This window comes from Hippopotamus amphibius, chromosome 17 (assembly GCF_030028045.1).
Source record: "Hippopotamus amphibius kiboko isolate mHipAmp2 chromosome 17, mHipAmp2.hap2, whole genome shotgun sequence".
Lineage (NCBI taxonomy): Eukaryota > Metazoa > Chordata > Mammalia > Artiodactyla > Hippopotamidae > Hippopotamus > Hippopotamus amphibius.
The window spans coordinates 19,739,656-19,756,698 of NC_080202.1; the positions used below are offsets into that span (position 1 = coordinate 19,739,656).

General features: G+C 49.6%; 1 protein-coding gene across 1 annotated transcript in view; it reads right to left on the reverse strand.

The window, feature by feature from the left end:
- Positions 1-7,077, reverse strand: part of ASIC2 (acid sensing ion channel subunit 2) — a 1,082,326-nt gene extending 1,075,249 nt beyond the window's left edge. The window contains exon 1 of the mRNA XM_057716922.1: positions 6,359-7,077. Coding sequence (XP_057572905.1) covers positions 6,359-6,913 — 555 coding nt within the window. The 5' untranslated portion in view covers positions 6,914-7,077. The remainder of the gene's footprint in view (positions 1-6,358) is intronic.
- Positions 7,078-17,043: the final 9,966 nt, after the last annotated feature.

Here is a 17,043-nt window from a genome sequence, read left to right on the forward strand (position 1 = left end):
AACTAGAAGATCCCAACCAGAGGCTGGTACCATGGAAAACCACTCACACAGCTGGGCAGGGGTTGCCTCTCCAAAGACATGGCAAATGCTCACAAAACTTTCAATCATCTTAAGAAATAGGCGTGACCATCTACTTTGCATTCATTGCAACCTAGACCATTTTAACATAGAGCCTAGAAATTTCCCAGGTGAGGGAGAGTCAGGGTCCATACCATGTGCTGAGATATGCAGGGATGGCCATGCAAGGAGAACCTCATGGTCTTCATGGTCCATGGTCCTCACGGTCACGCCAGGAACAAGGTCAAGCCTCAGTCAGAAGATCTAGTTTGGTGTCAACAAAACACATCTATCTATGGTTCAGCCCAACAAACACACAACAAACAGGACCAAGATGGCTTCAGGTAAACGCACAGCTGGATTGTCAGTAAACTGCCACCAAAAAAGAGTAACTGGCATTCAGTTGTGAACCTAAAATCCAAGGAAGCTGAGTTAAGAGGGGCAGTTACCACTTCCTCCCACAAATTATCACTGGATGCTCCTGGCAGATAAGACAAAATATAACCCACCAAAGTGGTATTGTTCAGACCCAGGGAGACACATCTTTGGATTTTATTTTTACTCTAAATGGACCATTGAGGGAATTTCTAACACCCTGGACACTATTCAGGGGACCCAGAAAAAAGAAAGCAAGCTGACATTGACTGAGTGTGTACTGCACCCCAGACAAGGCATCAGATGTATAGATATGTGACCCCAGGCATGACCAAATGGAGCTACTGCCCAAATACCAAAATAATGCATGTGATTATATCTAAGATGCTATTATAGGCAATGTTTTCTTCTTCTTTATTCTTTCCCATACTTTGCAAGTTTTCTCCAGTGAGCATGGATGGCTTCTATCATCAAAAAGTGTATTATTAAAATAATAACAATAATTAGACAAGTCATCCCCAATGCAGATGGAATCCCAGGTCCCTATACCGAAAAAGGAAGCCAAACATGGCTATTTCTGTTGATATCAGAGTCACCTTACATTTGAAAAGCTTCAAACCCACTTCACACACTCTGATGACACATTGTAAGAGCTTTGCATGTGCTAAGCAGTTCTAAGTCCTGAGAATATCAAGTTAGAAAAAACATACAGGGAGGAGAGACTGAGATGGGCAATGTATAAAAATTATTAGTGGTTAAAGAATTCAGGTTTAAATTAAATCATCTCTAAGGTCCCTTTTAGCCTAAACACTTAATGAGTGTAATGCAAGGAAAAGTATAATGGCTATTTTAGCAGAGGAGTAAGCCAAAGTCTGTTTCGAGGATAAGGGAGGAAGAGATTGATTCAGATTATGATATGGAGAGAAGGAATGGCAGTGGTTTCCTGGAGAAGGCCACAGAGATATTAGAGCTGGATTTTAAACAATGAGTAGGATTTAAATAAACAGACAGAGAGAGAGGCGAGACATGTAAAGAAGTAAATAAGAAAGGCCCGGGAGCAAAGGACGCTGGGTCAGTTCAGGAAACAGCAAGTGACTATTGAATCAAAAAAAAATCTTTGCTGGGTATTTACTGCGGGCAGACCCTGCATTCAGGATGAAGGATGCAGAGAATGTAGTTGATAAGACAAGATTCCTGCTCTCAATAAGCACCCTCAACCAGAGGGGATGGGAAATGAGCTGGGAGCTCTCGGATGGCAAGGATCTGGTCTAGCTCTAACCCTGCTATGTAGGAGGTGCCCTGTTTGATTAACAAAGAAATGGATGTGCAGACACACAGCACACGTTGTGATAAAAGATGCAGGCCTGGTACCCAGGCCACTTGGCTCCTGACAGGGGTGGGGGCCACAAGCTTCTTAGGCTGAGGTTAGTGGCACAAGCTGGGCATGGAAGCCAAGATGGTAGGTAAGGAGAGGACGTTTAGGCAGCAGACCTGATATGGAAGTACTGAGAATAGGGAATGTTGGACATACTATGAGATTTAAGAATCCCACAAACACAGCAGGTGCCCATGCTCCAAAGCCGTTAGTGGGTCACAGCATGGAAGAGTGGGAAGGGCATCGGCCTGGAGTCAAGAGAGCCAGAATCCAACTAAGGCTTGGTCCGTGGGATGCTAAGCAAAGCATGGGGCCTGGCCCGTATGAGGCATCCGCCATGCGCTAGCTCCTGGCATCCTTGGCCTCCCCGAATCAGTACAACAACTCTGAGTGGCAGGTATTATTGTTCCTAATTAGCAGCGGAGAGAGTTAGGTTAAGAAATTTGCCCAAGATTACACAGCGAAGGGGGGGTACAGTTGGAATTCCAACTCAGATCTCTCCCCAAAGCCGACATTCTTCACACACCTGCTCCTCATGTGATAAGAAGTAATAAGCTTAGCTATGGACCCACTAGCCTGGGGCAAGAATTCCAAATACGTGAGCTTCCTAAACCCTCCCGTCTACATCCCTATAAGGCTATGTGATGTGGATGACTAAGAGTCACAGAAGTGTCTCTAACAAGATCCCATTGTGGAGATACCTTTCTTTCCGTAAGAAAAGAAAGAAATGCCTTCCCTAAGAAATCTCAAGTTTAAAGTAAACACACACACACACACACACACACACATGCACACACAAGAGCAATCAGGTTGCAAACTGAGGGGTCATTTGCATTCCTGAACTTGGAGGCAGATGACCTCCAATGTGATCAGCAGAGAAACAACATGAAACAGTCACGTGCTAGTCACAAGCAGTGGGGGTGCCACCTGTCTGCAATAGTTAGCTATTGAACCCAGCTGTGACCGCCACGCTAAGAAACCCTATCTCTGGGATGCTAGGCTTTAACCCAGGGCTCCACGCAGACAAAGCAGCAGCCTCCTCTCTCTCCCTGGCCTATCCTGACAGCATTACTCATCCACTGACTCCTCTGGTGGGCTGCAAACAGGGCAGGTAGGCTGGACAATAAAAACCCTCCTACTAATCTTGATAATAATCCCGCCTTACATCTGCAGAGTTGTCACAATACACAAAAGGACTTTCACATGTATTGTCTCACATAATTCGTTCTCCCTGTGAGTAACCCAGTCACATGTTCCTATCACATGTTCCACGAGAAAGTCGATGCCGAGAGAGGGTACAAAATACAACCCAGGGAACAAGCTTGGAAATGATGGAGCTGGGGTTCGAACCTATGTCTTCCTACTCCTAATCTTCACTTTGGCTCATCCAATCATAGCCAGAGACACACCCCCTGGCCAGCTCTCTCACCCCCATTCCTTTCCTTCCACTGTAGGTCAGCGGGGCACCCTCCACTGAGTAGACACTATCGAATCAAAGCCCTCTTCTCCTTTCCCAGGAAGGAAAAGGATGTGCCTATCTGAAGTCAGCTGGTCCTAGGTGAGGGCTAAGAGTGTACCTGTCCAAACACGGTTCACACCTTTTTATATGGCAGTCGGAGTCCCGCACCTGGCTTCTGGGACTTCTAACCTCCACAGACAGTCTTTCACTCTGCTAGAATCATGGCTCATTCGCTAATTAAAGGGTATTATGCACTTCATTGCACACCAGCTAAGAACTTGGAATGAGGAAGCGTATGCAGAAGCATTAGCCCTGGAGATGCCACTAGGTACGCTTGGCAGAAAAACAGGAAAAATGATCCATCTGGGACAGCCCCTCCCCCACACTTCACTTCTCTAATAAGCGAGCCATAGCTCACAGGCAAGGAAGCCACCCAGTATAGGACAAACCCAGGGAGAACCCAGTAAATTACCCAAAGGGAGAGGGATGCTCTGTAGAGAAAATGAATGAGGGAGAAAGCTGGTGAGCCAACTTCTCCCATAACCACCTGTGAGCTCTCGCTCTCCTCTGGGGCACTCCAGGCCAAAGACAAGCACACCTGCACCCCAGGCCAAGGGGCCAGGGAGACAAGGGCGAGTGGGAAGGATTAGCCCTCACTGCAAGGTCTTGGAACGAACTTGGCCCCATGTCCGCCCCTTGTAGCATGGCTGCTCTTCGCAATCAATGGATGAAAAAGATCAGCCTCCCTTCCGCCTGGAGTCTGCTCCGGGTTTCCTGGAGTGGATGCCCTTTCGGACACTCCCCTGAACAGCTTGACAAGCCAGCCCTGAGACCCATCCCCTTTTCAATGCTAGGGGAGGTTATTCATGGAGAGTCAGCCCAAGGAGGGACACTCAACCAGATCAGTCTTGAACCTGGCAAAGATGGCAGATAATGACATGACACTTCCTAAGTCATAAATTGTATCCACAGGCGGCTTCACTGTTTAAGAGACAACCTGGAAAGCTCAAAGGGTCGGGTCAGGTTTTACGGCCAGATCTTTGGCCTCTTGGCACCCCAGGGACCCAAATGATAGGCTAAATACAAAACTGCAGCCCAGGATCAAAGAACCTTTACTTCCAAATGGAACTTGGTCGTGAACTGAGAGGAAGCCACTAGGTGGACATGTGGTTACGAGGATGCTTGAGAACTCAGTGCAGGGTCTGCTACCGACTGCGGTTGCGCTCGGTGCCACCCTCTCTCTCTCTCTGCTGTCTGCGTGTTCCATGTGTGTTCAGGCAGACAGAGGAACAGCTGAGCGCGTTTGCGAGCTGCGTGTTGCAGTGGTGAAGCTCAGTGTTGCCACGGCACTAGAAAGCATGAGGTGGATACAGGGATGGATGGTTTCAGAGGCTTTTTCCCCATCTCTCCCCAAACCACCCAAGACATCATTTGTGCATGACATGTTTTAGGATCCTGTTTGCTCCATTTAGAAAGGCTTCCAGGACTGCTGGTCCCTTCCCCCAGCTCAGACCGGCTTCCTCTTTAGCGTATGTACACCACATCCTGATTTTGCTGGGCTCTTTTGCACAGTGTTTCAAACGCATAATACAAAACAACTCCCCCAGGAAAAAGAGCTCTACAGGATGCGAGAGGCAATGCCCCCTCCACCCCTCCATCCCCCCACCAGGCACTCTGGCTTTGCCAGAATCAGACAGCCCACAGCAAGCACAGAAGCTGTGGGCAGAGACTGGCTGTAGCATTAAAAGAAACTCAGAGCAAGAGGCTGGTAGGCAGTAGATCTGAGGGCAGGCGGGGAGTGGCTGCACCATGGAGAAAGGTAGGGCACGTCTTAATTAGGCAGAGGACCTCAGAGAAGAGCTGACGATAGCGTCCAGTCTCTTCGCAGTTGCAGTACCTGCCACCCCGAACTTACAGTTACAATTTGGTTCAAGGCTCTGAGACTCAAAAGCTCTCTGTTTTCCCTCAGGCAGCTTTGGGAGAAGCAGCCACACTGGGCTTCTGGAGGGTCCCACAGCCCCTGATATCCCAGACTCGCCTGGGAGCAAGGAGGTGTCAGCAGCTGCAATCAGACCTGTTATGCCACGTTCTGCCTAGCAGCCCACTAATTAGGCAGACACAGAACCCCGGCAACCACAGCTCTCCTCCCATCCTTCCCCTGCCCCTCCAGGAAGCCCCATCCTGAACGGGAGCCACCTCCCCCTCTGCTTTTCCTCTTTACTCAGCTCCTCACGCCTCCTCCAGGCTCTAGGATCTCATAGCTGCTCGCCCCCTCCCCACACCACTCCTCTCGTATCCACGTTGTTAAACGCGTAATGACAGCAAACCGAGCCTTTGAGTTTCAAGCTGAAACTCCCAGAGCAGCCAGCCTGCAACGTCTCGCACCTCACGGGCATCTCACTGACCATCCTGCGCACAGGGCCTCCACCTAGACCCTCCTCTTTAGCCCAAGCACCCTGGATATCTCTTTGCTTTTGACCTGCCAGCAGACCAGACAGAGACCCGGGTTTCTCCTTGCCTCTCCTCTCTCCACACAGAGCTCAGAATCCACACAAGAAAAGGGAGCAAAGAGACTTCCACACCTTTGCAGCATCACCTGCTCCAAAGCCACTGGAACCATCCAGGCTGCCTGGGGCCCCACACCCCCTTCTCTGGGAGCTTTAAGCTCCAGCCCAGCCCACAGGATGCAGTGCCTGATGCCACTTCCGAGCAGAGAGAGAGAAAAAAATGCCACCTCGTCAATGACAAGCTGTTCCAATCACACAGCTGAGACACCAAGTGCCCTGGACCACGGACAGCTCAGGCCTCCTCCCTCTGGGTGGGTGGAAGGCAACTCAGCTCCTCTGGGGTAGCCAGCCCCCCTGCTCGCCCTGCACATCTGACCAGACAACAGAGTGCCAACCCACCAGGCAGACCTCTCCGACCAGTTCCAACAACTCTGGCCAACTACCCTCTGGGCCTTCAACTGAGGCACTGTTCTCTCTCCTGCTCCAAAGCACAGAGAAACCTCGAACCAAGCCAGAGACCACCAGCGTGTCACTTCTCAAAAGGACCAAGCACAGAAAAAAATGAACTGAAAGCCAAGTACTCACTGTGGTGAAGTCCTGGTGGCCACACTCCTGCCCTTTGAACTTGCAGTAGAGCATCATATCCTTCAGGTCATGGCCTACGCGATGCAGGAACTCCAGCATGCTGAACTGCTTGGGTTTGTAGTGCTTGAAGTTGGCCTTCTGCCGCAGGGCCTCCAGCACCGTGGGGTCGGCCAGGTGCGGGTCCGGGATCTGCAGGTTGACATCCAGCAGGGCGAGTAGCTCCCCGGCGTGGTACAGGTCATTGGTGGTGAGCCTGGAGAAGCGGAAGCCATTGAGGTTACAGAGGGTCACGGCCGGGAAGACCAGGCTTTGGGCCACCACCTCGTCCACCTTGGTGACGTGCTGGTAAGAGAAGTAGTAGGACACCCTCTCGGAGCTCTCCACCAGCAGCAGGCCCAGGGAGCCCACGAAGGCCACGGCCCAGAGCACACGCCGGATGGTCAGCGGCCCGTACACGAAGATGTGGCGGATGCCGTGGAGGGTGGAGGTGTTGGCGAAGATTTGGATGCTAGAGGGCTGCAGGCTACCCTCGCTGGGGCTCTCCTTGAGGTCCATGGGGACCCTGTGCAGTTCCGCAACTGGCTTCAGGTTGAGCAGATTTCAGGGAAGAGTTCCCAGTCCTCAGGCTCTGCTTAAACCTTGACGTTCAAGGGGGGGAAGGCAAGGCAAGCATCAGGCCAGGCGCCGTGAGTTTATCCTGAGAGCCCAGCCGCACGCTGCCAGGGGTGAGTGTTTATATAAAACCCATTCAAACTCTAGCTCCTGATTTTTTCCAGGCGATAAGGAGGGCTGGTTTTATTTAGGGAGACACCAAGGTGATGTGGAAAAGATGTGGGTGGGAAGGGAGAGCTTAGCCAATGGAAATAAAGTCCTCCCCCCTACACACGCCACTAGAGACAAGATTAAAAGCGAGAGCGAGGGAGAAAATGCTTAAAACAAGTCGCTCAGCAGCTAGGAGCCTGTTAACCAGTGCATAATGCCCCGTGGTAACCATCCCGGGGATGTCAGGGCGGCCACGCTGATGCACTGCGGGCGGGCGCAGCGGCAGAGCTTCAGAGCCGCCGCCGCCGCCCCGGCTCCGGTCCTCTCCTCTCCCCGTGCTGTTTTGGACTCCGGATTCCGTCTCTCGCCGCCGGCCTCCGTCCCTCCTCTCCTCCTCCTCCTCCTCCTGCTCCTCCAGGCCCCCTTTTTTGGGCAGAATTCCAAACGCAGGCGGGCCGCGGCTAGCGCCTCGGAGAGGAGGCAGCGCGCGGCGGCGGAGAGGCGAGGACCGGGAGGCTGGGAAGGATGCTGGGGTCTCGGAAGCGGACTGGTCTCTCCCCCACCCGTCCCCCGCCGCCTCCCCGAGGAAAAGCGAGGACCCAGAGGGCACCGAGCGACCCGGCCTCCCTCACCGCCTCCTCCATCAGGCTGTTGGGAGGGGGGAGCCGGCAGGCGGGATGGGGGTTGGGGAGAGGGCTGCTGGGGGCGGGGGACCCGGCGAAAGTTTCTTTTCGGTCTTTTTTGGAGGGAGCTAATGGGGGCTTCTTGCCCAAGGTGGAGAACCAGCCCTGCGAGTAAGGACGTGACACCCGCCCCCGCAGATGGCAGGAAGGCGCTTGATAAACTCCCAGGAGCCAGGTATGAGGGTGAAGGCAACATCGCTTTGCACCAATGTCGGCTCCCAGGTCAGACTCAGCCTGGGGTCTCCAGATGGGAGATGCTGGAAGCGGGGAAGGAAGGGAGCCATGGAAAACAACAGTGCCTCTGCTGCCGGCGGGAGGGGGACATCCCAGGGAATGAGATGCCCCTGGGAGCAAGAGCCAGGAGCCCCTTGGAGACCAGAGAAAGAGCAACAAGTAGCCCCCACCCCATCCCCCACAGAGCTGTCAGGAGATTCTGCATCTGAAAGAGAGAGCCAGCTGGGGTTCCAGGTAGGGCTGGCTGCCTTCCCTTTGGGCTGTGTGTGTGTGTGTGTTCGTGTTCGTGTGTGTGTGTGTGTGTGTGTGTGTGTGTGTGTGTGTGTGTGTTCTGCCCCAGGATTTGCCAGATGGAAACACAGCTGGAGCTATAGGTGGGAGAGAAGGATTGGGCTTTCAGCCACCTACCTCCTTTTTCCTGAAAATCCACTGGAAGTCAGCCCCCCACCCACCCACAGCAGGTGGGTGTGGCTTGCCCAGTGCCAGGGATTAAATGGCTGGAACCTATAGAATCAGTAGAACCTATAGAATCCTCCTTCAGGAGGAAAGGAACAGAAAGTTCCAGTGGCCAGCCCAGTGCACACAGCCAAGCTGGGGCAGAGCCACATGGAGCCTCTGTGTTGAGCCAGGCTGGTGTCCCCAGGGCATGCCCAGCTTAAATAATGCTCCTTGAGAAGAAGGCAGTTTAGGAATGTCCCTCTTGGTTTGTATATACTCTGAAATATTTTTGTATTCCATCTGCCCTCTCACTAAACCAGATCCAAACTGGGAACAGCATCTGGATGTACACTGAGGCAACATGTGGCATTAAATTGGTGGTTTATTGATCCTGGGAGTTCAAAGAGCAGAAGCATCCTGAATAAGCACAAATGACAGAGGCCAGTTCACCTCATGCGTGTGTCATCCCAGAAGTCCCAGACCCCTGCCTTCAGGCTGTCTAGATGGGGACAGGGTTTCAAAACAGGGGTGCCGAAACTAAGAATCTATCATGTGTCAGGACAGGGTGCGGATGTCATTGTTTCACTTAATGTGTTCAACCACCTCGACAGGTGTGTGTTATTTTCCTAAGTACACACTAGGAAACAGAGGTTCACGAGAGTAAAGTCATACAGCTCGTTGGTGCTGGAGCTAGGACGTGAACTCAGGCAAATTTGCCTCCAAAACACAGGCTCAAAAGCAGAGCCAAGACACTCCTTCCCAAATTTAGGAAGGCAAGCATTTCTACCCCACCTCCCCCATTACACACATACACTCTCTCTCTCTCTCTCACAAACTCACCTTGTATTCAATACTACACACAGACCAGCTCCTCCTTCCACAGATATGAAGCAGCCCTCCTCTTCCTCTTCACCAAGCCACATTCTTGTTGTCCAAGTTTTTCACAGTGCCAGGCCCTCCTCCTACAGGAAGACTTCCCTGATGCACCTCTGTGGTCTTTGGCTCATCAGCCTGTTCAGCAAGTCTGTGGATCTCTAACTCCACACCGGACGCTCTATTGGTTTTGGGGAAACACAGAGGGACGGAACACCTTTTCCACCCTTGATAACTCAGTTCAGCAGGGCTGGAGGCAGTGTTTGCAAAGTGGTCCTGTACACACGGAGGACAGGGAGAGACCGAAGAAAGAGGCAGCCGCTCCAGGTTGGTCGGTGGCAGGTTTAATAAGCAAGAGAGCTTACACATGAGGCTTGTCTTGGGCGCCGCAAGAAGACTAGATCTCTGCACCTGCCGCTAAATTGTAGAAGTTGGTTTAGAGCTCTTAACTGGGCTCAGGCACATATACCATCCCGATGGTCTCAACACCACCTTACTCTCTCGTGGCTCCATCCTTGGGCAGCATCTAGCTCGTGAAATGCACAAGCCCGTTCCAAAGACAGGGAGGAAATGAGGAAACCCTGATTGCCCTGGTCATGTCCCCTTGATGACCTCCCCCAAGACTCCACCCCTCCTGATCTGCTCTATTTCACACGTGCCCCCTGCGCCGAAACGTGCCCTGAAAGGTCAACCTCGGTTTCGCTAGCACGGAGCTCGATAGACAGCTATCTGGCTACGTTGGAGGCAGGTGCCACAGCAATAATACAGGCACATGCAAGAGAAAACACAGGTGAAGACAATAATTCTCAAATCAATGTTTTACACCAAGAGCCCCATGATTTGAACCACTGGTTTTTAAGTCCCCTAAGCTGCGGGCTGGAACACTCAGGACATTCACTGCGTCCTCATGTGATTTAATAAACAACGCAATAGCAGACAGAAGACTCACCAGGTATGAACACTCAACATTCTGTTTGGCTAATGGCAGAGGTGCCTCCTGGCGAGGCAGTGATGATGTCCGAGGCCATCCTATGTTGGAGGACAGCTTTTCTCATTAGAGACATGTCAGTGTTCAGTAAGGACAGGCTTTGTTGGCCTTCATTCAAGGCTTGCTGGGGGGATTTCGTAAGGGCCTCTGTGTGTGCTGCAGTGTCCTCCAGGCCAACGGAGGGGACAAAGACGGTGGCCAAATGATGGTACCGGTGGGAAACAGAACATATCCCTCTGGCCTCTAGGAGAGGGAGGTGGCAGCTTTAGGAAATCGCCCTGGTTGTGCACCCTGTACATCGTGGCCGGGGGAGGCAGCACTGTCAGGTGTGAGAAGATGGGCTGGGGGCGAGACAGGCCAGACCAGCACCCCACCTTCTCCCCTCCAAGGTGCGTGTTTCATTCCAGGTCTAGTGAGTTTCCACAAGCCCATCTTACAGCAGGACAACGGGATCCCAGTGGAGACTGAGTAGTTCTTCCGTACCCAGGGATGCAAAGCAACCCACCCATCCTGGTGGGACGTCCCATTGCCAATTCCAGCAGATGAAGCCTCTCCCAGGCGTGATGGGGCTTGGTGTTCTCAGCCGCACAGCAAGTTGATCCATGGTGAGACTCCAGGCAACAGGTGTTTCTCACTATTTCCGTCGCGTTACGGGATCAGGTACCGCAGCAAGGGTCCCCAGTGTGGCATATAGGGCAACAGGCCCTATTAGTTGATCATTCAAATGTATCAAAGCCTGGGACAGCACTTCAGTCCACCTGGCCAAGGTGGTTTTACCTGTTAGTAATTTAATCTGCTGCTTTAATATCCCATTTTTCCTTTCTACCAACTCTGCTTGCAGATTATAGGGAAGAAGGAACTTCCGTTCACTGTCATTTCTTTTGCCCTGTCTTGTACATCATGACCTTTGCAAGGTGACCCCATCGCTATCTATTCGATGATGGTATCCATCCTCGGTACTCAGCCTCTCTAAGCCCCTGGTGGTGGCAGCCTTGCGTGCATGGTGGCAGGGGAAATCTTGGGTTAAGCCAGACGCAGTGTCCACACAAACCAGGGCATATTTAGAACCCTCACCCAGCAGGAGGGGGCCAATATAATCAATTTGCCAATCTCTCACCAGTGGGTACTCCAGTGGTCGGCCCCACACTCCTCTGGCAGTTGCCTTGAGTGTTGCTTAGAACACACAGGACATGCTGTTACTACCTTAACCAAGTCACTGTATTTCAAGGGCAACCCAGTGTCCTTGGCAACACACCATCCCACCTGAGCACCACGTGTCCACTCCTCCTATGCACCCAATCAGCTGTATCCACTGAAGGATCAGTTTCCACGGCTCCTACCCAGGCTAGGGCATCAGCTTCCTGATCGCCGAGGGTGTCAGTGCCTTCTGAGTCAGGACATGGAAACAGTGAGGACTGCCTCAGGCTCTTGCACGTGAACCCAAATGTCCTTCCACCTATCCTGACCCCACAAGGGCTTGTCCGTGATGGTCCGCCCCTAGGCGTCCCTTTGTCCAAGCCTTAGATCAGCCCAACTGTCAGTGCAAAGGGTTAACAGCCGGGCCACACGAGAGATCACCAGCCAAATCACTTGGAGTTCAGCCCTCTGGCTGCTGTGCTTCATTCCTGTTTCCAGGCACCTATATATGAGGCATCAGAGGGAATTTCTCCCACTCCCTCCTTACAGGCCGCAGGAATAGCGGCAGGTGCCTTTGGAGGATGTACCTTCTCTACAGGGCCTAGGAGCACCTACCTTTCTAGAGACAGTGGGCTGGTGGACCAGGTGCCCCCCTGCTACAAATACATGTGTCACTTAGTCAAAGTGGGGGTTTGAGCTCAGACAGAGGTGTGTAGCTACAACACATTCGCAACCTACCCCTTGATAGGAAGGGAAGGTTTTACCAGGATGTGCTGTTCCTTTGTGAGACTCTACCCCGAGGAGCGCTGTGTACCCTGCTAGGACCCGGTGCTCTACAGGGGTATATCAGGTCTCCGCCCCCTCCCAGAGCTGGGACCAAAATCCTAGAAGTTCTCTCTCCTCTGCTGTCTTTGCCTCAGTAGCCAACCATACCTCTCGGGGTCCCAGACACATCTAACTCAGATGGTAGCCCTGCTGGGAGATGCCCAGAGCTTTCACCTGCTTCACTGGTATTTTCGCCTTCTCAGAGGCGGCCCGCTGCTCTGATCCCCAGTCCCGCACTTTACCAAGTGGTTTAGGGGACAGGTTGGGAATAAAAGTCCTCCCAGACCCCCAAATCCCTACAAAGGCTGGCTCGTCTTTCATGTTCTTAGAGATTGGATAGGCTTGCACCGTATCAACCACAGCTTTTGGGACAATACACGTCTTACCCAACCAAACAACCCCAAAAACCTCATGGCAGTGCCTGGCCTTGTATTTTTTGTATATTCACTGCCCATCCTCTCCTCACAGATGTTCCAGCAAAGTCTGCAGAGGGTCCTGCTGCAGAGGCAAGTCTTCACGTGTAACATTCTATCATCAACATAATGGGCCCGTCTTACTGATGTGGGGAAGGAAAACAGGGACAAGTCTCGGGCTACCATCCATGACGTGTAGTGGGCTGTGCCGTAGCCTTGGGGAAGGTCCTTGAAAGGTGCATTGTTGCTTCTCTCACATGAGGGCAAATTGATATTAGTTATCAGAAACCTGTACTTATCAGAGCCTTTCAGGAATCTTCTTTAAAATGAAACGTTTGAGAATTCCCTGGCAGTCCAGTGGTTAGGAATCCATGCTTTCACTGCGGGGGGCACGGGTTCCATCCCTGGTCCGGGAACTAAGATCCCACATGCTGCACAGTGGCCAATAAAATGAAATAAAATGAAACACATTTGCAGTAACACTTTTGCAAAAGCATGAGAGTAAAACAGTAATTGTCTGTAGACGACAAAAGACTTAAAAAAGGCCATGATTAGAAGTTTGAGGAGAGTCTGTTACAGTGCAATTGACAAGGAAATTTGTTTATTTCTGTGACATACATTTTAAAATTATGGCTGACAATATTATACCAGGACATATCAGATTTTTATAATTTCATACAAATATACCATAAAGAAAGTTTAGCATTACTTATTTGACAGTGCTTCCCATGTAATTTAACATGTATTTTTTAAAAAGCCTACTTAGTTTAATATCCCTCTTTTATAAGGAGAAAGAGCACATCTTTTGAGACATTCCAGGGGCCATCTGGAAAATCCCAAAGTTAGTTCAAGGTCAACAAGAAGTCATTTAAAATTTGATTTTTTTTCAGAAGTTTGTCAAAAATATCAAAAGGTTTTAAAACCCTGGATTAAATAGGATCACAGGTCCCTGTGAGACAACACTTAGTGATCCATTTAACCAAAGTGACAATTAAAGACTTCAAAGGCAAATGCAGAAAGTTACATAGTTGTAAAAAAAACACAAACAAAAAAACACTTAGCAGTTTTAATAGAGAAAACTCAAAGTTTCTTAAGTAATCAAAGACACAATAAAGACAACATAAAGCACAGGAAATTATTTTGATAAAACACAGAATCTTTTTTTTCTAGGCAGATTATTTAAAAGGGGAGGAAAAACCTTTCACAGTTCTATCTTAGCTTCACATTAGTCTAAGAAAACATCATTCTTCTAGCATATGAAAGTTAGGTTTTAGTTTTACATAAGTATATTATTGATATTAAAGTTTATTTTTCTTTAAGCCAATTAAATAGAGCTCATTTTACAAATTAATTTTGGCAATACACTCCAGAGGTACAAAAAAAATCACATATATATAACATTTATTTATAGACATACATAAACACACAGACAGACACAGAGACCCCATAGTTTTCATTCCAAAATTTTAGCCATGGCATGACAGTGTGAAACTCAACAGTTTATAAATAACAGTTGAATCCAAATTGTGTCTCTGACAGACAGAATAAGTTAAGTTGCTATCTCAAATGGCTAAAGCTTTTTACTATTTGCGGAGAAGACTTCTAAAATTTGTATTTGCCCTTGACAAATACTCTTATCGAGGCTGTGGACTAGACTTTGGGTAACGGACTTTCTATAGCAGTCTGTATTCTTAAAAGCCTGTTCTGGGCCCTTCCTCCTCCCCATCCCCACACCCTGTCCTTTTATTCTTCAGTCTCAGGCAATTGTGAGCAGTGTTTACATTTCAGATACATGATGAGATTTGTAACTTCAAGGGACAGAGAAAGAAGCAAGTTTTCTCTTTTCCCAGGGATTCTACCTCTTACCAAATCAGGCTTTGCCACAAGCACTCAGACCTTAATCTCTTGCTCTTCTAGCTTTGCAAAACAGCATGCTATGTCTCCAACTTATTATTCTGCTCTCCCACCTTGTCTGCAGCCCCAAAGCTAGCAGAGTAGTGGACACCTGCTTGTCCTTCTCTGACCTCAGCTCTTCCTCCAACTTTCTAACTTCAACTTCAACCACTAGCTGGGCATTGGAGGCCAGCTCAACTGTCCACAGTAGGGGCCAGCCATCTGTTTTTGTTCTTTGTCACAGGCCACTATGTGCAGTGCACCCAACAACCACGTTATAGCAGCTGGCACTTCCTGGATGTCCAGATTTCCCCTGTGGATACCTCTTTCCAAGACCCATTTCTCTGGTTTCCTGGCTGGCTCGCCAGTTGTTGGTTCTCAAAATGGCCCCCATACATGGAAGGCAAGGAGATACCAAGGGAAGAGGCAGTCACTCCCAACTGGTTGGTAGCAGGTTTACCAAGTTGCATAGGAGGCTTGTCTTGGGTGGGAGCGGGTGAGGGGGGCCGTGCTGAAAGATGAGTAGATCTCCCCTCCCACCTGCCAAATCTTTTTTTCTTTTTAACCTTTGGGATTTGCTTTTACTCAGTCGGCTTAATTCCCTGGAAATTCATCCAAATTGCATGCATCAGTAATTCCTTTTTTTCTTTTAAGAACTTTTATTGAGCTATAACTGACATACAATAAACTGCATGTATTTAAAGTGTACGACTTGATATTTTTCTCTTATTAGTAAGGTATATATGGCAATCCCAATCTCCCAATTCATGCCACCTGAAATTCCCCCCCACCCCCGCTTTCCCACCTGCCAAATCTTAAAAATTTATATACAGCCTTAACTGGGTTGAGTCACACCACCTTATTCTCTCAAGGCTGCGCCCTTGAAATAGCGCCTAGTGTGGGAATGCTGGGTGAAACACACTGTCGACTTAAACAAAAATGCACATGTGAGAGTTATGAGTTACGTTTTATTGGGGACAAAATGAAGACTGCAGCCCAGGAGACAGCATCCCAGATAACTCTTAGAAACTGTTCCAAAGATGCAAGGGGGAAGATTAGTATACATGTATTCTTGGTAAAGGAGGAGTACATGCAATCAAACCTTTTTTGTAAGGGGTTTCTGCGAGTCACAAGGGGCAGATGTCACCATATAGGGATTTAGTGCTTTTCTAGGTAAGAGGAGATGCAAGTGTTGGGCTCATAAAATCAGCCCCTGAAAACAACTAACTATCTGAAGACCTGTTCTGTCCACCCATTTTCCAAAGCACAGAGTGCCTCATTCCTGGTCTCCACCCTGAATTCCCTTCAGGGGATATTGAAGGTCAGCAGCTGCAGAAGCTCAGTGAGGTTTGATCCTTGTAGAGGCAGAAGGCAAGTGCCCATGGCAAGTGCCAAGTTATAGTTGTCAATACCTTCCAAGGACAGGGAATGTGTTAGGAGTCTCTAATTGCCTGGGTCTAGCTGACTGGGTCAACCAACAGTCATGACTTCTCAGTGACCTCCTCCAACAGGTAGGGAGACACAAGTCCCAGGATAATACACATGGTCCCTTCTCTACAGCAAAGAGAATGAGAGAAATGGGTTCCTTGTCTAGCGATGCCCGGCTGGAAACCAAGTTCCTCCATCCCCACCGTGTTCCTTCCACCCCCACGCTCACTGTGCTGCCTTCCACCCTCCCTCCTCCCAGCTCAGATCTGCTTCTCCCCATGAAGCCTCTTCTTTACACAGAATCCTATTTTCTCTCGGTGCACACCCCAGACATACTTTCTCTCATGTGCAGAAATGAATCTCCGAGTTGTTCTAACTACCCTCTCCCCCATTAAAACTTGTTCACTTGTTAATGTCCCCACTGGTGTATTGTGACCCCTGCAAACGTAACACGGCAGCACCACGTGGCACAGTCACACAGAGTCACCGGGAATTTGTCTCCAATCTACTGTGGCCTTTATTGTTCTGTAACCTTGGGGAAGTTATTAAAATGTTCTGAACTTTAGTTTCCCCAGCTCCGAAATGGTGAGGATTCTAATAGCTCTCTCTTAGCATCTCTTGTGTGAATGTAATGAAATATAATTTCTAAAGTCTCTGATACAATTTAGACACTTAGCAATTGCCTCTTGATGATTATTCAAGAAAGGTTCTTTCCACGTGGGTGTTTCCTTCCACGTGATTGGGGGACCATTTAGAGCTCTCAAAAGTGTCATTTTCCTAGAACACTATATACCTGAAGGTATCACCATCCCTACCAGTAGGTCGAAGTGATAGGGATCCTTTCTGGTCAGGGTCAAACATTCTCCTCATTCTGTTCTGCTTCCTCTTCATTCCCTCAAGGTCCTCTCTATCTGCTGAAGTAGCTCTTGACCAAAGTGTTCCCAAATGGCCTAGGCATTTGGGGGTACAGTGGGAGGATCAGGGGAGAATGGCCATGATGGTGGATTTCAT